Consider the following 25,475-nt stretch of genomic DNA (forward strand, 5'->3'; position numbering starts at 1 on the left):
ATCAGCTCTCATTCCCGGGACACGGCTTACCTGTAGGGTGATGTTCGTTTGAGGCCGGACCTTGGCTGAAGGAATTTGAAGATAAGACTCTTTGTTGACAAAATTCACGCTGACCAGCTTTTCACACTTCTCTCCCTGGTAACCCGGCAAACACTGGCAGATGGGCTCGTTTGTCCTGATGATGCACTGAGCTCCATTCTGACAATCAAAGTTATCACAGGGGCTGGTTCGAGGGAGGACCATGGGTGGAGAAAATTCACAGAACAAGCCGCTAAAGAAAACAGCAACAATACATTGTTTTCACTTAGTTGCCGAGATGAGTTGAAGCCTTTCTGCAGGACAGAACTCCAAATACGAAACTCTGTTTCTACGTTTACCTGTAACCTTCAGGGCAAATGCACGTGTAGCCGTTCACTGCATCTGTGCAGTGGGCCCCGTTTTTACACTTGTGATCTTGGCAGTCGTCAAAGTCAATGTCGCAGTGTTCGCCCACGTACCCTGGCGTGCAGTCGCACCTGTTTGAGCAAGCACATAAATAGTTTCACACCCAACTGAGCCAAAGTAAGGAAAATGGATGCATTTCACCTAGAAAAAAGTTGGCACTGTCTTTGCAAACGTATTGAGTACACCTAAAACCACTGTAGCATTGTGTGTCAACTACACTTCAAGAGAAGGAAGTGACAATGGAAGCAAAAAGTGGAAAACTCATATGGAACAGGCTCATAGAGCTCCCAAATTAATGGAGGCCTAGAAAACAGTTATTCCATGATTTCTCAACATGATCTGTAAGGGGATGGTAAGGACTCTGATTATCATGAGCCTCCACAATCCCAGTGAGCATGGAACTATACCCTCCTCCTTCCCACCCATCCTTTCTTCTTTTCTTCTCCTTATCATGTTTGACTTCCTACTTCCTTCCTCCCTCTTCCTTTCTTCCTTCCCCCCTTCTCCATCTTCCTTCGCTTCCTCTCCTTTCCCTCCTCTATCGTCTCTCCCCTCCCTCCCTCTGTCCCCACTATTTTTGCTTAGAGTGTCCTCTGTTTTCGTTGTTCTGATTCCTTTCAGCAGTGGAGACCAAAAAAATTGCTATATTGTAAAATTTACTAAGAATATGAAACATATTTTAAAAATAATTAACATTTTTGTTTTCTCATAGGAAAGGGATATATTGGAATAAAATAGAATTTTATGAAAAAAAAATGATGTCAACATTGGAGACCCTAATTCATAATGAATCCAGACAATCATTATGGCAGAGCGGGGCTGACCTAATGGAGTAGGACAGGGAAACTGATTAAAAAAAAAAAAAAAAAAGAGGGGTGCCTGGGTGGCTCAGTTGTTGAGCATCTGCCTTCAGCTCAGGTCATGATCCTGAGGTCCTGGGATAGAGCCCGGCATTGGGCACCTTGCTCAGCAGGAAGCCTGCTTCCCCTTCTCCCTCTCCCTCTCTCCCTGTTTGTCCTTGCTCTCTCCCTGTCTCCTTCTGTGAAATAAATAAAAAATCTAAAAAAAAAAAAAAAAAAAAAAAAAAGAATTCCTGGGGCCAATTCCACCAACAACTCTTTGCCTGTTTGTTCACTGTGGTGGCACAAGGTAAGATGGGGTCTCAGCCGCACTGACGGTGAAGAGCCAGGGGTCATATACACATGGCATTCTTGGAGCACGCCCTCATTGCCATGCCCTCTTCTGACCACTGGGCATATATTGATTCACAGAATCCTTCTCCAGAGCCCTGGATTCACTGACTCCTTCTCCAGAGTCTACTACTTCACTGAACAGGTGAGGGAGCTGAAGGACAAACTGGTTAAGGACCTTATCCAAGGGCATTCAACTAGTAAGTGCCACAGCCAGGTAGGAAACCCAAGCAATCTGCAAAGAGGGTCTGGATTCCTGACCACGGAAGGATGAAGGACTCAAAAGCTGCTAGAGGAAAAAGCAGTGTGGCAGGTGCAGTGGTTTTCAAAGCATGCTCTGAAGAGCAATCAGGGACCAGAGAAGGGAAGGAGGCTTTTGGCAGCTTCCTGCTTCCCTCCTTTCTCCTGCAACACTCTCCGGTTGTGATTCATTAATTTTACACACTGGGCTTCCATGAGCATTTCTGTTTGGGGTTTAAGAGAGGGCTCACTGAGTTAGAAAGACAAACAAACCAGGAACCTACAGTTTATTTAGCTTTATAGAATTTGGACTTTGCAGTTACACAGAACTGGGTTTGCATCCCAGATTCATCTCTACATGTATGCAATCTTGACTAATTTACTTAAACTTCCTAGGTGTTTGCGTCTTCATCACAGTACAAAATAATTTCCATCTCATGGGTCTGTTAAAAGATTAAATGAAAACACTAGCTGTAAAAGACTCAGTATAGTGGCTTGATATATAATGCATGATCAATAATTGGTAAGGATTTAAACAATAATTCTATTAAGCCTTCATAACTCTATAAAAGTCTTTGTGGTTTAGTCTTGACTAATTTTCCAGTTTTCTATTTCAAAGCCATGAGAATTTAAATGAATGAGGGTAATTAAAAATGCCCAAGTGAATGTGGACATTACTGAACACCAAGGGTTTTCTCTGAAAAATGTAAAATCAGGATTTAAGAGTTACTGAAGGGTTGATGAATTAAAATAAATGGGGGTACAGAACCCCTATGGAGAACAGACTTTCAGCTCTGTGTGTATGAATTAGGAAATAAAATGAGATCACTGCAGATGCATGCTTGCTCTAGAGCCAGTGGTTTTAATACTAATCATAACAAAGCAAAGTAAACAACACATCTGAAGTTAAATGGATCTTAAGTGGCCATATACATCCTCAAATAGATGGACAAACTCTGGGGAGAGAGCTTGCATCAATGTTAATGTGAGCAGAACCACTGAAATGCCAGGCATTAAAAGAAAGAAGAAATGCTTTGAAACACTCTGAATTATTTATCTGAGAAAAGAAATCAAAGTAAAAGATAAGAGAACCACACACTCACCACCAGTGGCTAAGAGCTATTTTATATTCTTTTCTCTACAAATACTATTTTTCAAGCCCATTAGTACTTGTTATGACCAACTTTTTTTTTTTTTTTGGTCTTTCCTTGCTCCTCAGATCAAATTACAAAACTGAAGAAAAAATTTAATTAAGGATTCCTTAAGGTTTGTATTATCAATAAAACCTATTCCACTCCCTCAACTCTATTATCTCCCAAAGAGTGAGGAAGAAAGCAAAGACTATAAACTATTTGGCGGAGAAGCCCAACAGCTGACTAAGGAAGACGCATGCTTGAAAATACTGCCTATGGCATGTCATGGTCTAAAAATATCTTCAAGAAATTTAGGAGATTTATGAGGTATATAATAAAGCAAGAAAAGTAAAACCAGCTCTATTAGCTTAGTAATAAGAAAATGAAGTTGAAGAAACAATAGGGTTTGTCCAAACAACATCTGTCAGAAGAAGTTTTCTTTAGTAGTTTTACAGAGTTTGGGTTTTTAAGTCCATTTTCTTTTTGCAACTCCCTCCAATTCCCTTATATCTCACAATGTGCAATTGTTTATAATATGAGAGGAACGGCGTACACCATGACTTCCCCAGCTTTCTGCTAAACTACATACAGCCATAAAACATGTTCATGAATTACGGCAGAAAACAATGGGTGCCCAAATCAGCTAGCCCATAAGCCAGGAGGATGCACTTCTCTGTGTTTAATTTAATTGACGGTAAGAGAAGATACTGAATGTAGGAGTAGTCTTTTTGAAGACCAACCCCCTCATTTTTTAATGGTTTCCATTAAGTCCCATAAATTCTTTATCTTAGAATCACAATATGCAAAGTCCTGTGAAACATGCCAGGCAGATAAGCAGTTCTGGAAAACCATCGCTTTCCTGATAAATTTCTTTGAGAAATGATATTTGTTACATATATCAATGGTGGCTTTTCTTTCTTTCTTTCTCTTTTTTTTTTTTAAAGTGGTGGATTTTCATTTTGCTAAATTCAATGTGGGCAGATCAAAGACATTAGGAGTTAAAATAATTCATGTACAGTGCTTGCATGAACAGGATGCAATGCAGAATCTTGTATAAATGAAGATTTCAATAAGACCTCTGGTTTTTGCATTGGATTGTAAACTGAAATATAACAAAAAGTAGAATCAAAGAATATTCTTTTCTTTTTCAATAAGGTATCAAATGGAGTCAGTGGGTACTGAACTGTATTTGTATATTCTTCTTTTTGAAGATTTTATTTATTTATTTAAGAGAGAGATAGCAGGAGGGGGAGGGAGAGAGAATCTGAAGCAGACTCTGTGCTGAGTGCAGAGCCTGACATGGGGTTCGATCCTACCAATGGGAGACCATGACCTGAGCTGAAACCAAGAGTTGGGTACTTAACTGACTGAGCCGCCCAGGTGCCCCTGTATTTTTATATCCTAAAACTGTGTTTACATATTCTAAAATTTTAAGCCACAGTGAATAAAAATATTATGTAAATAAAAGGAGAACAAGCATTTTATTCAGACTGATTTTTTGGAAGGCAGTTCTGGAGATACTGACCCGACCTCCCATTCAAATTAGAGTATCTGATATCTGTGGACAGCTAGCAAAATGTTAGAGTTCCAGCTCAATTCCCATCTTATAAAACTGTTCCCCACTTCAGCAATTTTTAATTCTTTGAATCCTATGGCAATTATGCCAAAGTCATTTCTGAGATGATAATGTATGTGAATGTGAGTAGCTATAAAACACTACAAAAGATGGTGGTATTACCACGTGTTCTGACCCATGGCAGGTGCTCAATCAATAAATGGGTAAAAGAACAAATCATTCTATTTGCTACTTGCCTGATACAAGCACAGCCCTGCTCTTGAACCCAACTGTGTCGTTCCTGAGAATCCAACTTACCTTCTGTAACAAACCAACTGTAATGTTAATAAACTACAAGACATCTTAGAGGTAACCTGTATTTGAAAAATCACTCAACTGGGAAATAGGAAACCCAGCTCCCACCTCTGCCAATGAATAACCTTGAGATCTTTGGACAGCCACCAACCTGTCTGGGTCCTGTTTTCCTCATGTTTAAAATGAAGAATTTGGACCAGATGATCTCTAAACTACTGTCCATTCTAAGAAGAGAAGTTGCTGTTGATAGACCCTCAAACTATTTCAAGACTGTGGCAAAGGAATAATTTAATTTGATACCAAACATATTTCAGGAAGATTACTGAGGAGGAAAAGAAGTAATTTTAAAGTTCTGGGTTCACTTGAGGGAACCCTCTATCTAGAATGACTGTCTGCTTTATCATCCCACAAAAGACAAACATAAGGTGAAAGGAGTACTATTAATAACAATTCTGAGACAACAGGCACAAACTGGGACTGTCCCCAGGCATTCTGGGACATACGGTCACTCCATCTTCCTCACCTTGGATAGTTAATAATTGGTGCAGACCAAAAAAAGAAAAAAAAAAAGAAAAAGAAAAAGAAAAAAATAATTCAGTCACATTCAATTAACTCCCTACTGACCACAAACTTATATTCAGATAATAAAGCACCTAGTAGATATTCCAAAATTATTTGGCCTGCAAATACATTTAAGTAAACATAGTCAAAGTCTACTTTATTTCATGCATGACTTCCCAGGAAGAGCCAGGAAACAAACGGAAATGTCGTCTTTTATTTTCTTTCCTGAACTAAAAAAGTCCATGCTGTATAGAAACATTTATAAAAAAGCCACTGACAATGGAGGGCGTCCCTTTCCTCCTGAGCAAAAGTGTGAAGTGAGGGCTTGAAAGGAAGGTGAGGAAGACAGGCGCCCACCCCCATTACCTACCCCCTCATTGCAAGCCCCAGGACAGCTCTGACTTACTTGAATCCCTTTGGCATCAGGATGCACTTGGAGTCGTGTTGGCAGGGGTTTAGGTCCTGGGCACAGAAGTCCAGCTTCTCCTCACACAACTCGCCTGTTAACATGGTAAACAATGTTAGTACACAGAGAAAGGTTAACAGGCTTCCCACCATCGGGCTGTCAAGGGCCTCAGAGGTTAGCACAGCTTGTGACTGGGGAAAAAATAAATCACAAGATACGGAAGCAGACGATCCAAAATGCTGGTTATGCTGCTAAACAGGCTTATGATTTGGGACAACACAACTATTGTGGTTTGTAACTAATATGAACCACTTTAGAATATACTTAGAATATACTATTGAAATGAGGAAAAGGAAATCTGAATGCTTTTTGTTTCTGTTGTTTTATTTATGCTAAGTTGGGCTTTTTATTAAGTTATAGCATATACCCTAAGGATAAATGAATAGCTAGTGAATATTTACAAACTGAACCCATTCAGGTAACCAGCATCCACATCCAGAAACACACCATTTACCAGTATCCCAGAAGCCTGACCCCAAGGGTAAGTAACCACTATCTTAACAGGACCAAACATTAGTTGTGTCTGCTTCTGAATGTGACATAAATAAAATCATTTGGTATGTACCCCTTTATGTCTGGCCTATCCTGTTGTTTTATGTTTGGAAAAATAATCCTCATTTCTTCATAGGCTCCAAGGTCTTAAAATGTCTGGAAGAGAAAGACTTTGTTTCTCTCTTATGACTTAATTGCAACAGCTCAACAGAATAGTCCTCAGTTATATCCACTGAGATAGAAAAAAGCAAAAGGAGAATCAATCAGAAGAAAGGACATACACTTCTCCCCCCCCCACCCCCCGAGTATTAGCTACCACATAGAGAATAAATTTTATCAATACATGAGAGCTAAAAGCATAACCATGCAGATTCTAGACACTCTATGTTGAATTACATATCTGAAAAACCCTTAAGAAATGTCTTCAGTTATAAGTAATATGTTCTATTTTGTCTTAGGCCAAATGTGATTTTCAGTGAGACTTTCCCAATCATTGTGTGAGATAATAAGTAACTAGAAAGATATAAAATGTGAAAGTTCTCACCTTTGCTACCTTACCTCTAAACCACTTTTTAATTGTGTTATATACAGTAAGTGAATGAATAAAATGACACAGCTACATGGACCTGTTCATTTACCAGAAACTATTAGAACTTTCATTCATTCAAAGTGTGTGGATTTAATAGCATTGGTTAAAAATCAGGAGTTTGCAGCGCATTCCTTTATTGTAAGACTGTCCTTTTAAGGTAAAACTTTGATACCTGATAGAAAGAGTTGTTTAGCAACTCAATGTGGCATATTATTTACATTTCAAGATCTGTATCCATGATGTAAATATGTAAATGTACCCAGTTATTCTATCAGTTTGATGTATGTTAAGTTAGGGTTTTTCCTGTCTCTTAAAGTGAACTAATTACATGGAAAGTCTCATTTATTTCTTCTACAAAAAGGCTATCTGTGTCTCTAGATTTGTGATACAACAAGATTTAAACAACATTTACATGATGAGCTATCTTTAAACAGGGTTTATTTAAAGCTTTTCACTTTCAATTAGTTTTACTTTAAGTAATACCCCTTGATGGAATTCATTCATTATAATTTATCAGCCTACCATGATGAATTCATTTTTAGTTTTCTAATCAAATCTATTCAGTTGGATGCAGGCTGTTTACAGTAGTCTACAGAAAAAGAAGTTTGTAATAACCGAGGATAGAGAGGAACCATTTAAGATATATAATAAATAAAAGCATATATTTTCACTCTATATCCAAATAATAAATTGTCTTAAAAATTATAAGAAAAAGATAAATGTTTAACTTCTTATTCACTTGGATCCAATCCAAACCAACCCAATCTAATCCAATCAAGCCGACCCAAGCCACAGTTCATTAAGGATTTACTGTATGATGCTGGGCTAGATTCTACAGCCACAAGGACAGATGTTAATGGACTCTGCCCTCAGTCAGTTCCCAATCAACCAGTAGAGAAAGTCTGAGCTGGAGATAGGACATAGGGAAATTCATCTCTAAGAGAAGAAATTAGAGTTGACCCTTTATTCTCCATCACATGTTTCTTCATAAACTTGATGTGGAAAGGAGTGAGAGAGGAGATCGTTCTAAGAAACTGTTGGCTAAACAGATTGGCCATTCTGTAGTCCACAGCTTTAAGACTAAACATGCTAATTTAAATGCAAAAAAAGAAAAAAAAAACGATTGATAGCTGTTCCTCATAAAATAAGTATATAATATTTCTTATAAAATAAGTATTCCTTATTCTATAAGGAATCTATCTTATAAAAATAGTGCTGCAGTAATATTAACCATTGCTAAAGTCATGTATGAAAGTTCTCTGTGACCAATACATAGCTACACATTTGACTCTGGTTAAGACTGGCTGATTACTTCCAAAAGGATTTATCTCCCTTTAAGTGTCACCAAATATTACAATACTAACAAATATTACAAAAGTATCCTCTACATCCTATTACTGCCTAACTCACTTCTAAAGTCAAATCTTGCAAGCTATATTCATTTCCTGTGTATATGTATGATTTTACAAATTTATCTCAAGTTCATGTCTGGGTTAATGGTGTTTCCTTTTGTTTTAATAAATTTACTAAGTTCTGCTGTCAGTTTTCTAACCCTTATACATCTCTTCTTTATGAAATCTTCCTGGATCTTTTCATCCACTTGTTATTAATCTACAATTTGTGTATGTCATGTTTGCCTGTTCCTATCTTACGGCACACATACTGTATGTCTTTATTTACTGACTTAAATTAATAAGTATTTGTATAGTGTTTACCACTCTGTATCAGAGAGGTTTTTTTTTTTTAAGATTCTATTTATTTTTTTATTTAACAGACAGAAGTCACAAGTAGGCAGAGAAGCAGAGAGAGGGGGGGAAGCATGTTCCCTGCTGAGCAGAGAGCCCAATGCGGGGCTCTATCCCAGGACCCCAGGACCATGACCTGAGCCAAAGGCAGAGGCTTTATTTAACCCACTGAGCCACCCAGGTGCCCCTATCAGGCAGTTTTAAACACTGTACCAATATAAAGTCACTTAAGCTCATGACAGCCATTTAATAAGGAAAGGTAAGAGTGCTGTACTCTTTTAGATGTCATGGATATTATGCTGTTTACCTCATTTCCCGTCTTTGACTGAAAGATCACTGAGAGCAGTATCCTTGGCATGTTCACCTTCATAACTTTATAAAGTATGATATGACAGACTCAAATATTAGCTATTGAAAAAAGATACAAGAGATTTATCTTACTGACCTATATTCAACTTGGATCTCATTTTATCCTTTACATATTTTTCTGTTTAATTTTTGCCTAATAATGAATCACCCATCTTTAATAATAAATAGCTTACGACTTTCCTTTAAATATTACTTTAAATTTTCTCTGGTCAATTATCAAAACAAATGTTTGCTTTGGACTATTTCTCTTTCATGCTTTTGAATTATATTGGATTCTGCTCTATTTGAGGGAAGGGAGCTTTTAAAGTTCTAATACTGTCCCACAGTGGGGAAAGTTGAAGGGCTCAATATAAGATGGGAATTGTTAAAAAAAAAAAAAAAAAAAGGAATTGTAGAGAGCTCCACAGATGAATGCAGAACTTTATATATGTCTACTTCTCAACCAGTAAAGAAAGATTGGATATTTGAAAGCTGCATTGCTTTTCCATGAAGAACAGAAATAAAATTCACTAATAGTTAGTCATTGACTCATATGTTTTTCATTACTATTGAAAAATTTCTCCTAAAAGTCACAATATTAAGTGAACGTTATGCAATCTTTCTTCCTTCCTTTTTCTCTCTCTCCCTCCCTTCCATTTCTTTTTCTTTTCTTTCCTTTTCTTCTTTCTTTCTTTCTGGTATATGCGTGGTTATAGCTAGTACCAAATTAGTGAAAAAAAAATCAGGGAGAATAATAGGAAATAAGGCAACTGTATTTGCTCTTTTGATGGTCCAAGGCCAGCTAAGACAGTATCATCCATGTCTAGCTTCCTTCCTGAGATGATAAAGTATGAACTGATAGAAAGGAAAGGTAGAAATGTTCTTTATTCTATTACACACGGTTAGTGTTGTAATCAATTATCAGGTCTTTATATTTTAACAGGGCAGCAGGAAAGATAAGTCAGCTCATTGGAGTGGTTAAAGGCAACCTAGGAACTCCATAACTTAGTTCCAACCCACCCTGGTAAATCCCAGGAAATCCTTTTTTTTTTTTTTTTTTTTTTTTTTTTTTTATTTGCTTTAAGCTCTATACCCTTAGAAGTCCCCAGTAGGATTTCACTTTTAATTTGACTTATGCTTGGGGTTTTCAGCGTTTTCTTTTCTTTTCTTTCTTTCTTTCTTTATGTTTTTTTGTGAGAATTAAAAAAAAAAAAAGTGTGTGTGTGTGAAAGAGAGAGAGAGAGAGATATCACTGTTTTGGAGAAGAAATGTAAAGTGGCCCAAAAGGAAGCATACAACTATTTCTTCAGAATAACAGAGGCTAGTGATTGATCTGTTATAACTTGTGAAGAAAAGGTATCACATCTTCTAAACAGGTATCTTTTTTTATAAGAAAGTGACATCTGGTTCTTGGATCACTTCTTCCTGATTGTATCTCTCAGGTAAGTATGGCAGAGAGTGGGACTAGAAATGGTTTAGTTCCACAGTGATACTAGCATGAGCTGGGAGGGAGCAAGGCAAGAGTGATGCCCACTCCCCGAAAAGGGACTGGCTTCTCCAAGCCCTCTTTTGAGCAGGAAATATGATCGCTACTTACTGAACCCCTGTAAATGTAGTTTTTCTGAAGAATTTGATGTAGTGGAAACGAGACCACATATCCTGGCTTGCTCAGGTTTACATTATCCTGGTTTACACCTGTTGTCGCAAGGTAATTATCAGTAGTGCACGCACACAGATCCCTGACTTGAATGATAAATGTCACACAGTCACCCTGTAGGTGGAATAGTAGAAGCAAGACCATCAGAATTAATGTTCTGTTTGGAGTGAGGAGTGAGCCAGCACAGAGAGATCCTAGGGAGTAAGTACTCTTAATGGGTGAGATGATATTTGGGTTGTTGACTTATTGCTTAAAATGGCCTTTCTGACTTATCCAGTATAAAAGAGTGGCTTGGTTGCAGGAAAGTGAACTATTTTGCTGTTGTTGTTTTTCGGGGCCCTGATTCTTTATTGGTAAAATGACCTCAGGAACGGAAGTTGTGCCAGGTCAGATGTGACTCTAAAAAATCTTAACCAAAAAAAAAAAAAAAAGAAGAAACTTCTACAAAGATGGATAATGTAGGCAGCAAGTTAGCAGAGTGAGGGTCACCCTGAGCTGCACTCAGGAGTATGAACAAAGAGTCCGCATGTGCCCAGAACCTTCTGAAGTTGTGACACTGTGATATTATTAAAATGAAGCAGAAATCCCAATGCATTTCGATGATTGTTGTGGGAAAGGGTACCTGCAGTTGGCCTTGCCTCCTGCTTCATTTCACATCTATGAATCTAGCTGATTATAATGTTCCTTCCTTCTTGGACACAGATGGGCCCCTTCCTTTCATCTGTATTTATACTTCTGGCATCTTAACTTATCCTTTTGTTTACATTTCTTATTTACCAAACTTACTGAAGTAGTTTCAGAACTGTTCTACAAACTTCTTCCATGATACCATAGGGAGTGATCTCCCTATAGCTTTTTCTAATGATGATAAATTAGATTTTTAACATCACCATGCACTGTGAGTGTCAACTCTGCATGAGGACCTGTGCTAATGCTAGGAGTAAAATGGTGAACTGTAACTACAACAATGACAAAATGATAGTCTTATTCTCAGGGAGCTCACACATAAAAGGAAGAGGAGAGAGGTATTATTCAATAATTTCAAAAGTAACCATAAAATTGTTTGTGTGATAAAGGCTAAGCAGATGTCCTTGTGCTCTAGAAGGGAGACAGACCATGCTAGGGGTGTTTAGGAAGAAGTGAGACTGGGACTTGAAGGTTCTGAAGTGGGGGGAGGTGGGCACGGTGCATGGAAAATCTTAGCTCTGACAGACTGGGAATGAGCCTGGGAAAACAAGGTAGCTGAGAAGGCCACAGAGGTTGGCAGGGGCCATGTGGTAGAATGTCCATGAGCAACAGGTACCATGGAAGGGTTTTAGGTTGGGAGTGATCAGATGATATTGGTACTTTGTAAAGAACATTCTGGCTCTGCTGAAGGATGGACTGCAGAAGGGCAGGTAAAAATGGACATGATACATGATTCAGCTTGTACTTAGGTAGTGGTAGATAGGATGGATGGCCTGGAGAGATGATTAGGAAACAAAATTTGTGAATTTGTGATGGGTTGGATGAGAGCAGGGGAGAGAGAAGGAGCTGTCTCAGACTTCTAGGTTTCTGGTATGTATATTTGGATGTACCTTTTAGTGACATTGAAAACGCTGAAATGACCAGATTTTCTGGGGCAAAATCAAGAGTTTAAAATGTAGTGTTGTAGTGTTATGGGTTGAATTGTGTTCCTCTCTCTGCCCCCTAAAAAGGATATGTTGGAGTCTTCCAGTAGCTCATGTGGCCTTATTTGGAGATGGCCTCTTTGCACAGATAAAAGTCATCAGGGTGGGCCTTTATCCATTATGGTTGATTTTCTTATAAGAAGGGGAAATATGGCACAGAGAAAAGACTGACGGGACACAGGGAGAAGATGACCACCCACAGTCCAAGGAGAGAAACCTATAAGAGCTTCCCTCAAGACTCTCAAAAGGAATCAATCCTGCTGACCCCTTGATTTCAGACTTCCAACCTCCAGAACTGTGAGACGTGAAATTTATGTTGTTTTACCCACAAAGTACCTGTTGTGGTACTTTGTTATAGTAACACTAGAAAACCAATACAGGTGGCAAATGCTAAATTATTAGAGAATTATAGTTGGGAATAAAACTTTCAATTTATAACATAATTTCTTTGCTTTCTTTTTGGCTCTTACATATTATTTCTTATTTCATTTCATGTGGCTGTCCTTTCCTTGGCCTAAAATTTTCCCTTTGGTCTCTGAGATTCTCTAACAGAGTTTGGAATAAGTGATGCACAAGAACAAGAAGTACCCCATGACCATGACCTCTGCAGTGCAAAAGAGCCAAGGTTCAACAGAGCACAGTTGAGTAGGTGGGCTTTATATTTGTTGTGGGGGCTGAAAGTCTCTCTGCAAAGCACTGAATCTGTGTAGACATGGACCAAACCCTTCCGCTCCTCTCCAAGGGGAACTGGTGTTAATTATTAGGGTTTGCAGGATAGATGGCCCTGAACTGTAATGAAGATTCTCTTCCCCTTAGGGAATTAAAGGTGAGAAAGGCCAAGAGAACCACAAGCAACTATGTCTTGTAGAGAGGGAGAAAAGTGAGTCCAGTGTCTTGTTTCATCAACTTTACAATGAATACGGAGATTGGCTTGAACTTTGCACAGAGCAACATTTAACAACCACCAGATATCTACATTATTAATTTAAAAATAATAATATGTTTTACTAGTTTAAATTATTTCGAAGATATCAAAGCTCATGATACCTGTAGGGTATCTGAGCTGAATCTTGTCACTAATAATAATTAGCATTTCCTTCATATATTCAAATTTCTTAACCATGTTTTTTCTTAAAAAATATTGGTTCAACTCATGACATCATTGAAAAGTTTTAGCTATGGTGATTCTTTGACAAATCAATGAATAATGAAGATATGCAGTACAGGGGAGTTGACATTAAATGTTTTCTGAAACTAATAAATATGGTGTAAAAGGAAATCAACCACTAATGCTAGGATTAATTCACATGTACTCTGGAGTGAGAATTTCTTATTTGATCAAAAATACAGTGGTTGAAAAACATGCATGACGATGCATGATGAAGTCCTTACTCTGGAGAAGTGTCAATCTTGAAAAAAGAGGAGAAAAAAAGATGCCGAATTTTCCAGTGTTCCTTGGGTTTCACTTAGTGACAGAAATATGGACAGAATCCTGGCTTAGAGACTGGTTGAATGGTTATTATATTTTTATTTGTTATCAAAAACTATATGACCAAATTCATTATTACCCCTAAAGGGGTTCCTCTTGCTAAGGTAAACTATGCTTTCAAGAAGAAGGTATTTATTAAGAGCTAGCAGATGGACGACTAGTTGATTTCTATCTGCCAAGAAATCTGAGCAACAGCAAGTCTCACCTGGGCCTATTCAGTCCTCAAAGACTGCTGAGCAGAAAAGAGGTTGGTTATTTGGTCCCTGGATTAGGATTTCTGATTGTCCACTTCAAATTACTCCATTTAAAATATTCACTTCTTTTATACTGATAAAGCAACAGGAAAAAGTACATTTGACTTAATTAATATCTCATTTTAATTTTTCCAAAAGTTAAGTTATAAGTTATGAATTCAGGTTGAGGATGTCTACAACAAAATGATGTTAGATATGGGCACGCAGCATTGTTGGAACACTTAACCATTGCTATTTCTTGCTAATGTAACCAGATTTAATTTTTTTTCTCTCAGAAACAAAACAAAAGTCTCAGAGTCCATTCTGGGAATCATGGATGTATGAAGGGCGAGAAGAAGGTTCTAGGGCTAACACTGCAGGCTGTTCTTGTTCTTATTTATAAGTTCTTATTGAACTTTTTTTTTTAATACAAAGGGATCGTTAATATTGATAATAATAGAAAGGGAACTTATGACAGCAATCTGAATAAGTGAACCAGAATTCTAACATTAAGCTTAATCTGTTACAACATTTTTAAATATACTTGTAACAGGGGAGGAAATCTGGTTCAATCCCCAGGATACAGAGTTTTGGAGGGTCAAATGTATCATTCTTCAAATATCTGCATTTTGAGTTCTTGCTTGGCTCAGGAAAATCCTGAATAAATGGTACTAATTTTACCTTACTTGAAGTGGTACAGCAAGGGAAGTTGTCAAAAACAGTAACATAAAACAAAATAAAATAAAACAAAAACAGTAACCTATCAGACAAAATAAATGGGCTTTAATTTCTGATCAGTACACTACTTGAGATCAAAGAATACTTTGATTTATATTTTTACATCTCTTTATTCCCATTCCATCGACTAGCAAATTGTTTGACACAAACTAGATACTCAATGGCTGCTGAATAATGTGAAAGACAGCACTTACTTGATTGTTTTTCAAAGGAAAAAATAAAAAAACTTTTTAGAAACATTAATGAAGGAGACCCAGGTGGTATAAAGAACATAAGGAAGAGAGAATAAGGAACAGCAGTAGCAGAACTGTGTTCTGAGACTCAGCCTGAGGTGCACCCTTGCAGGCTGGACTAGATGCACAGACTGCAGACTCTCTGATATCCCCATAATCTCGTCTGACAAAGAATGACTGTTCCAACTGGAAATGGAGAGTGAGAATTCAGAAATGACAGAAGTCTGCATGTCGGCACTCAAGTGCCATGGTTGAAAAGGTAAGATAAACGGACCTAAATGTTTCTCATGACCAATATTTTAAAATTCCATCCAATTCCTGTAAACAAAACAAAACCCAACTGTGCATTTCCCATTTGTTCTTTATTTGTATAAAGAAAAACATTTCTCTTTCCTTCCAAAGATCTTTCAGTGTAATAAGGAGGTGGATGAACTGAGCAGAGGGTGGGATGGGGGTTGACGGGAGTCATCCCAGGAACTATTAATTGAACTACACCGGGAAGAAGAGAATTTCTATTTTCTCTTTTTTTGATGAACCAGTCCAGCCCTGTTTGTTACATTTTCTGCTCAAGATGATAAGCCAGGAACCAGAGCACATTAACATGAACAGATGTCTTGTCTCCAATCTGAATATTCAGTATCCTTATCAATGATGATGGTAATAATTGACTTTATTCATCACTAAGAGTGTATTGATTTCTTTCTTTCTCTTCCTTTCTTCCTTCCTTCTCTCTCTCCTGCCCTTTCTTTCTTTCTTTCTTTCTTTCTTTCTTTCTTTCTTTCTTTCTTCTCTTTCTTGTCTTTTCTCTCCCTTCCTCCCTTCTTCCTTCCTTCCTTCTTTCCTTTTTAAAGAGCCAACTCTTCCTGAGGACGCTTTTTAAAAAAAATATGATGCTTAAAAAAAAAAAAGATTTTATTTATTTATAACAGAGAGAGACAGTGAGAGAGGGAACACAAGCAGAGGGAGAAGCAGGCTCCCTGTTGAGCAGGGAGTCCAATATGGGGCTTGATCCCAGGACGCTGGGATCATGACCCTAGCCAAAGGCAGACGCTTAATGACTGAGTCACCCAGATGTCCCAATATAATGCTTTCTTATTTGCGTTTACTATACTGATATTCATCCTTTAAATAGAAAGTTCAGTGACCTCCAAAATATCTTCAATAAACTACCCAGATATTTCCCACTTTTCTACACTTAATTCCACTGTTTGTATTTCTATGTAAGGAAATGATCTTGAGGGGCCATGTGTTCTTGAAGATCAAACTGCCCCTGATAAATGTCCTCTGGATGTAAAAGGTGTGCAAAATGGGCCACGTGCAGAAGGGTGCACGGTCACAGAGTAATCTCATGATAAATAGTTAATCATAATTCAAAATAAGAAGGTTCAAGAAAACATCCAATACATGTGGATAATAAGATATTCCGAACAGGGAAAATAATTTTATGTTCTCAATTTTGTTCTAAGTGAGATGAAATGGGTTGCTCCATAATGCTTTGTTAGCCAGAAAGTTTGATTAGCTTTCATTCAGAAGAGTCTTTTTGCACTTATTACATAATAAAGTAACTATATTATGCTGCTAACTTTCTTGGGATATGAGAGAAAATGGCATTATATGGGAAATAACTGACCCAAATTGAACTTGAAGTGAAGAAGCAAAGCCAAACAGTTTGCCTGGTAGGCAAGTTAATGTTTTATGCATTTGACAAAATCATGTTTGATGTTTGATGCCCTGCATAAGGTATTTTCTCAATAAATATCTTTTGAATTTTTAAAAGGAAAAACTTACCTCTCCCTAAACTAAACAAAAAAGGAGGTGTTTTTCAGCACTTCCTCATTGGAACACCAGCCTAAATAATGTGGCCAATTCCAACCACTACTGAAACTGTAGAAATATTTAACTCTGTTTTCAAAATAAATAAATCCAAATGAGTTTGAATAAAGCCTGGTTCAGCTAAACTGTTGTTCTGGGCTCAGTGGGCCCTGCCTGAGAACTAAAGAGCAAATAGGACCTTTAAGATGTTTTTGGAGATTCAAATTTAAGAAGGCTTTGAAAGGTAGGAAGTTGAAGGCAAACTACATTATCTTGTTAGGCTCCCATAATATTCTCTCTAGTTAAAACAGACTGCAAGCGTGATGGTAGCTATATTGACTTTGACATAAAGTGTTATACATTTTGAGGCAGATTTAATAGCAGAAAGTGTCACTGTTATTAAGAGATCATAACAATTTGAAAATATGAACAAAGCCTAAAAAGAAAAAGCAGTGAAATCCAAGAGTTCTTCAGCATTTAATATTTCCTTATACTTCAAAGTCAAATAAGGGAGTAAAGAGAACAAAGACATTTCTAAAGTCTTTCTGTTTGACGTGTGCATAGAAAACAGAATTACAAAATAATAATTTAGAGAAAGATGTACTGAAAAATATGCAGAGAGAAATTTCCTTCACACATACAATTTACTTTAGGTAGGATTTTTTTCTATCAAAGTTCTCTTAAGAATTCTTTTGCCATTAGAATGGCAGCCCCTGGTATTTCTGAAGTATAGAAATTTAATACTGTAAGGTGTTTTCCCATACATGCTCCCATGTTGTTCTCAAACATGTGAAGGGGGACAGATGTCACTAACCCTGTTTTTCAGACCAAAAAAAAAAAAAAAAAGATGCAAGGAGTTCCAGAGTTGATAATATTAGTGCCAGGATGAGAAGTCTGAGCTTTTCCCATTAGCTATACCAATTCATCAGTACCCCACCTGCCCCACATGATGGAAGGTAGCTTAATCAACAGGGAAATAATTAATTAATCATGCTGGCACTGATTGGGCACTTTCTTTTTTCTTTCTTTTTTTTTTCTTCACTTGTAGATAAAATAGATTGTGTGCACCTGAATTTCATGGCTACACCTTTAACTTTTTTCAAATGTACATAAAAGACAATTATATACAGCAAGTTGAAGAGAGAGCCAAAGAGCTTGTTTACCATAAACGATCAGGCAAAGCCACAAGAGAATGTGAAAAGATCCCAAATGGAAGATAGCAGCCAAAAGGAAGGGACTGATTCCAGTGGAAGGCCCCCCGAAATCACAGGGCATGCCTTGGGGTCAGTTAGACATTAGTTTGCATTTGGACCCCTACTTAAAAGGTATATATCCTTGGGTTAATGTTTTCACGTTTTATACAAGTTATTGCTTAAATCCTTATTTTTCACATCTACAGTGTTTTAAGTTGACAATATGTCACTTAATTATGGAGTTTCTTTTATCTAAGAAAGTTACTCTCTGCTATAAAAAAGTGGAGATTTAATTTCTGGTTAAGTTTCAGATTAAAAAATAGAGAATAATTTGACTGCTTTTCAAACAGTCAGTCAGCAGCAGGTTCTTAGAAATAGAAGGTGCCTTTTATAAACATAAGCATGAAATTTAGTCAACATATGAAACCACATGGTGATTTAAAACACTACTACACTGCTAAGCTTGTTCCTGAGAGTACCTATAACTATTTAAGGGCATAGTCCTATAAGAGAACAATTGCTACTGTGTTTCTGAGATACAATCAAACCTTAAACATCCTTGTCCCAGACCACCAATTGCTTTACTTGTAAAAAGAAAAGAGGATATTTGCCCAAGAATAGTATTGGATTCATTAATCCTCTGAGGACTGCACAGGCTATATTTTAACATTCTAAAATACGAAGCCATTTTTTTTCATGTTTTTCAACTTAGCTCTGTACATAGTAAATGACCAAACACAGCATATCACCTGAATAATGCAACAAAAAAAAAATGAAGTCCTTAGTATGCAGAGACAAAGAAAGCTGCTGTATAATGGACTCTATGTTAGCCCTATCATCCTACCACAAATGTTTCGCATACAACGGGAAATGTCAAGACATGCACGTATCGTGCTCCTCCTAGGATGCTGTGCCTGCCTGTGACACATGAAGACATCAGTCAGCTAGATAAGTAAAAACCAATGTTATTAGTAATAATTCTGAATCTTTAAGATGGAATTTCACAAAGATTTCATGATAATTCCCGAGAAATGCCTATTGCTGTAATTACTCTAGGACTTCCTTTCCTGGGCCCTGATGCTTTTGGGGAGCTATATGGACCATGTTGATGTCTGTGATTAGATATGGCTCTTTTTACAATTTGAAAATACTGCCTAATATGACATTCTAACAATGTGATTCTAAAAATCAACCTCTTGGGGTTTTTAATATTTATTTTATAAAATATTTTAATAAATATACACATCTTCTAATATTTTCCATATTTCAAATTACTAAAGATGTTAGTTTAAAGTTATGGGAAAATTCTCACTATTTAAACGTTTTTCTATCAATACCCTATCTACTGTACTGAATGACCTGTTTTTCATTGTAAAAACAATTCCTGTTTGTGATATCTTTAAAAAGTAAAAGCATACCAACAAGTAGAAAGTAGAAAATATTAGTCTTTCTTTTCAGTCACCCCTTCTTCCCACTCAGAGAATTTCTTTCATAGCTTTCTAGAAATTGATAAAGTGCACTTCAGATGCCCTTTTTATGGAGTTTGGCATTGCTATCCATATGTCAAGGATCCGAATGACTGATTTGACATATTAATTTCAGATTTTGCCAACATTCCTTTTACCACGTACACACAATGAAATCTGTGTAGCTTTAAAAGAAAGAGGGAAACTCAAATGAAAATCATAATAGACTTAAAAGGCAACTAACCTTTTTCCACCTCATTCAGATTAGCAGCTGGCAGCGACAAAGACAGAAGAGACAAAAGACTTTTTACATTGCAGTACAACAGCAGAGCACACGAAGCCAATGCGTAGCAATAACAACAGAGAAGCCAAGGGTGAGAGCAAACTGAAGCAAGGCTTAGATTTCTTACCTACAGCCGGGCCAGACGCACAAACATGCATTAAATGAGGCAAAAGGCAAATGCCATCACAGGGAGCGAGAGGTTCTGTGTCTAAACTGGTTCATTTAACAACCAGCAGCTCTACTTTTTAAGATGTGAACTTCATGATTTGTGTGTGGGCATTGGAGATTTGGAAAACAAAGGAATAATGGTACAAAATGGAAAAACTAAAATGGTCTGGATATTTTTGACAAAATACATTCTAAGTCTTTACATGCCCAATCTGTATGGAAGCTTTCGTTCAGTTAATTTATATAACCTCATTAATGCTACTGTGGTTTACACTGTGATCAAAGTTGTGTCATCTCTGTATACAGTCCCATGAGAACAGTGTTAAGAAACATCACCTTGACAGAGTTGGTCCAGGGTTCTGACTCTCAGAAAACTTGCAAAAACATATTTTTCGATTCAACACCTGAAGTTCATACCAGAGCATCAGAACAGGTGTCAAGTTTGTCAACATTGCAGGGATGCCATATCTACAATTTTCACTTTCATAGGTTTTGAGCTTACGTAATTTGAGGGATTCCTTGAAAAATAGCTCCAAGGTATGTGCTGTTTTTAAGAAGGATATAGTAATGATTAAAAATAAAAACAAAATCTTGCAAGCTAAAATTAAAACCCGAGAGTGAATTTTTAAATTATTTGTTTACTAATTCCAGAGTCTTACTTTCTGAATCCTTAGCATAGTAATGTTCATTTAAAATCACAGTGAATAACTTTCCAAAAATTAATCTTATCTGAAAAATACTAGCAAGTAACCGTCATGTTATACAACCAGAAGGACAGATAATGGGTTGGGTTACGTAGAAAAGAATAGTTTTGATAGTTCGGGTGGGAAAGGCATAGCAAGGATTAGATAATAAAAAACAATATTGACCCTTAAAATTTATGTTGTCAATCCTTGCAGCAGGAAAGAACAGTGAGTTTTTTCCTTTAATAAATCAGTAACTATTACTGTGATGTTTTGGTCACAAGGGTTTAAATAAATTTAATTTCCCAATGGTGGTTCATTTTGTTTTGGGTATTTTTAGCTCTGTTCTATAGCCTGCCCATCACATCGTGAGTTCTCTGTCGGTCTGCTTTCAAATCTCTGAATTTTCTCTGTTAACAATATTATATCCATTTCTGACTCTTGACACAGGTGCCAAAAATAAAACCTTTCACCATAATAATTTACAACCTTTTCCCATGAAGTTTTATTTGTTCCTGCTAAACAGTTCCCTTTCTCATTGTTTGCCTTTGGCGGTATAGAGTAAAACATCTCCAAACAGAAAAGCAACTTATGACTTGAGTGATTTTTAAGCAATGACAACATGATTATATTCCCTGAGCACAGCAGGGGTTTCTTTTCCCAGGTCTCCTACTCATTAATCAGATTCCAATCTTAAATCTAAAACAATACAGCCGCATTATTAAAAAAAAAATTCCTCCCTCACTACATACTTGGATGAAGCATGATATGAAACTCTAGAGTCCAATTTATGCTTTCCTATAATTAAAGGCCACTTATGTGCCACTGATTTCAAAATTTGCAGATGGTTACTTGATATTTTGTAAATGAGCTCATTTCACATATGAACAAAAATACTATAGCTAATGGATGGGTTACAAATGTTCCTCGTATAGATATCTGCTCCAATGCCAAACTGTCAAACTCTTTGTTGCCCCCAAGACCCAGCCCAGTTACAGTGGTAATACCTTTATGTATTGTAGGCTGTGAGTTTAGTGTTTTTGTTTATCCTCTACCCAAAGTAAGGAAAACCAGTATTTGCAATTGCTATGACTAAAAATGTGTCAATCTCAGTTCTTGTTGAGAGGCAGATGACTCTGAAGAGATAGTTATGGCAGATTCCCACATGATGGCTTTTAGAGATGTCACATTTTGGTTAAAAACTGGTTTTGTTAAGCCTTAGGGATTTTTTGATATGTTTTAAGGATCTGACAGGGGGAAATGCAGCTTCATGATACTTCTCAGAGGAAGTGGCACTGAACTGAATCACTTAGGATGGAGAAAATGCATTCGAGAGGAGCAGGTGTAGGAAGGAAGCTTGGAAAATGAAGGGAGAAAAGGTAAGATAAGACTCAAAAGAAATGGATTAGGAATAAGATACAGCAAATCTAAAGCCAAAGCAGGTGGACCCCTCTAAACCAACCAAGAAGAGTCTGCCATCTGATGTAAATTATCATAATAAAGGTGGGTAGGAACTGAGTACACAATGCTTTCAAGCCTAGGGTTTCATCAGGGGGTACAGAGAAATTCTTGGTTTCTGTGCTCAGGAGCACATTGGCTAACCCAAGAGTGCTTGAAATGCTTGAGTCCAATTTGTCCAGATCAAACTAAGCCCTTTTGATAATGATTAGGGCAATGATAGGAAAACAGGATTGTTCTGTCCTAGGAAGGTACTAGGTAACAGATGTTAGTGCAAACACTGGGGTTCTATACAAGTCTAACTTAGCTCAGCCAATAAAACGCAGACTCTCAGTGGTTCCAAAGGCTCCAGAATCTGTGCATGGAGGCCAATGGCATGTCTCTGAGGCATGATACAAGTAGTATTACTGTGAATGTGAAAGCTGTGTAGCACCTACACTTCCCAACCATCTCAGGATGGGTATTTGCTATCTTTTATTAATGCACAATATCAAGGAATTCAAACTAGCCATTAAGGGCCCCAAGGGCTGCATATATGTGATAGAACAATTATGATCCAACATGTTCACATTTCTACTGGAAACTTTATATATTACATTGCATGCTTCACTGGCGTTAAATAAAAAAAAAAAACACGTATCATGGAAGAGAGAGGTTCGAAGGCACTCAAACGGATCTGGGATGTCAGAACAGAACACTTCTCTTTTACCTAACATTTTACCACCAAGAAAAGTACTTATTAAAATGCAAAGTTTGAGTATTCCACAAAAGCTTAAATTTCAATGCTATTCTGACAAATCCCTGGGAAAGTGGATCATACAGATGTGCTCTCATCTTTTCATGTTTAGAGATGTTAACCCCAGTCATCTACATAGTTATTTTACCCTCTGATATTCTTAACTATGCATTAAAATTGTAAGGAAATATATGGTTAAGGAAAAATACCCATCAAAATGAAAATGGTAATTTTGAATAGAGTGACAGAATCTACTTTCCCACCTTTTCTTACAAATAAAATGTGTAACATTCTCCTTTTCTCTATCAACTGTAAAATGAAGTGCTTTATTACAGAAACAAGAATCTAACTATTCTGCTTCTTATTCACAGTCCCCCCAAATCAATCAAAACAGATATTCCGACATAACAGGTGGGTCTAAACTTGACATCAGCTTTATAATAAATTGGTTTGTGCAGGGAAGTTTACCAGTTCACAAAGACAGGAAATTTGTCACCCCCGGATACAAAATATCGGGGAAAAAGTTGATAATTATAAGATTAACCAGAGTGCTCAATATCTTCTTGATTATATTTTATTTTGGAGGACATGATGGACACAAGTAATTTCAAATGCTTAGTTATGTTTTGCCTATGTGAAAAAAATGTCCCCCCTTTTCACCTATGTATTGGTGGGTTGGTTTGTACAAGAGAAATGCTTTGCATGAAAAATGTTATCCAACCGTGGGACTAAAAGCTTCAGAATGATAACTTCTTTTTCTGCTCGATAGAATGACTTTATGTAGATGCCTGTGTTCCAAGCCTGCCTGGTCTTTCATTTGGTTGGCTGAAACCCTTTTAACTGTCCGTTATTCACATTATATCTAATTTTCAAAACACCTACCAGTTATTGAATAACACAATGTCTTACTACACATATACAGCACATTGCCAGTGATGTTTTCAAACAGACACACTATCGATGGCACATAATTTCCTACTCTTCCTACCTGTGTATTCAGGTGGACAAAGGCACGTGTAGTTATTAATTCCATCGACACATGTAGAGTTATTTTCACAGTCATTATCTTCACAGTCGTCAACATTGACTTCGCAATTTTCTCCTTCAAATCCATCAGCACAAATACACCTGAACACCAGGGGGAGAAAAGGCAAAAAAAAAAAAAAAAGAAAGAAAGAAAGAAAGAAAGAAAGAAAGAAAGAAAGAAAGAAAATAAAACCATGTTTGTGCTGCCTTTTAAAACCATATGGTCCAAAAATTGAAAAAAACGCTAAACACACTCATCAATTACAGACGTTTTAACTGTAAGAAATTGAGTTTTAAGATACTTTTAAATGACATGTAGTAAGCATGAATTTAAGGTATTATCTGCCAAATCAGAAACAATTTGAAAAAGAAAATTTATGCTGGCTGCAAGATGGCAAATAATCCATACGTCAATACATCCAGTATATTCACAGGTCCAAAACACAAGCAAAGTTTATAGCCCTAAATATCTTAATCTCAACTTTTGCTCTAATAAAATGATTCACGCTTCTCTGTTCATAAATGAGGAGGAACTGGTTCTGACTTTAAAAATTACACCACCTCCTATCCTAGCTATTTTGTTCCTCATGTCTCAAAACAAAAAAGAAATATGAAATTAAAATTACATCTTCCTTGCCATTATAAAATGTAAATGTTCTCGTTAAGTCTCAACGAATACAATATTTCAATGACAATGAAACACTGTACACTTGCTCTTGATGGGAATCAGAATAATCTTTTAAGAGACCATTTCATAACAGAATGTAGAAATGAAGAATACTTATTATAAAAAGTGATATTTCTAACAAGCTTTGTAGTAGATTAACATTCTTATATGAAATTATTACTGTCATTATAAGAACTCTATTTCATAATTCATGAAGTACATCCGAAGTAATTGTACCATATGATTAAATAATTCCAGATTAAAAATGTTCATAGCATGTTTATCTACTCATTTTGTGGTCTGGAAATGAATCATTAATTTTCTGTTTCAGTGGGATCCACATCTTATCTTTACACACTGTCTGTTAAAGCAATACACAAAGCAACAGATGAATGTATGACTTGAAGTAGAAGACTATTGCCTATTAATTAGCATAACAGAGCCACTACTTTGTCTTGACCTAATCTGAGTGTATGAATCATACCGCATGCACATGCATGTTTTAAAAATGTCTTAATTTTATAGCATCCTGAGCTGAGAATACTGTAATGTCTCCACTTGTTTTTCATATTACAGTATCTCTGAGAAGGACTAATACATATTGTCCTGATGAATACATTTTTGGTATTCTTTTAAGAATAACACTCTTTACTTTGAAAAGGAACATGAATGTTTTTTTAATTATTCCTGCCCCAATGCTTCAGACAGAATATTATAGACTAATGACATACCAGAATCCATCTTTTTCCCCTTCCTTTAAGTGGCAAGTTCCTCCGTGTTGACATGGGTTACTGATGCATGCATGAATTGGGACATCACAGTCCTGCCCCTAGAGGAAGAATGACCAAGCAAAGTCAAGTGTGAATAAAGGAGATCTCTCTCTCT

At 36.8% G+C, this 25,475-nt stretch overlaps 1 protein-coding gene across 4 annotated transcripts in view; it reads right to left on the minus strand.

Moving 5' to 3' along the window:
- SLIT2 (slit guidance ligand 2) overlaps positions 1–25,475 on the minus strand; it is a 350,509-nt gene that overhangs the window by 18,221 nt on the left and 306,813 nt on the right. For all 4 annotated transcript variants that reach the window (XM_032854244.1, XM_032854235.1, XM_032854264.1 and 1 more), the window contains 5 exons: positions 25,322–25,419; positions 23,886–24,025; positions 5,845–5,938; positions 378–515; positions 31–271 (listed from right to left, as the gene is read on the minus strand). In XM_032854244.1, the coding sequence (XP_032710135.1) occupies positions 31–271; positions 378–515; positions 5,845–5,938; positions 23,886–24,025; positions 25,322–25,419 (711 nt within the window). The remainder of the gene's footprint in view (positions 1–30; positions 272–377; positions 516–5,844; positions 5,939–23,885; positions 24,026–25,321; positions 25,420–25,475) is intronic.

This window comes from Lontra canadensis, unplaced genomic scaffold, assembly GCF_010015895.1.
Source record: "Lontra canadensis isolate GAN:19392208 unplaced genomic scaffold, GSC_riverotter_1.0 scaffold1, whole genome shotgun sequence".
NCBI lineage: Eukaryota > Metazoa > Chordata > Mammalia > Carnivora > Mustelidae > Lontra > Lontra canadensis.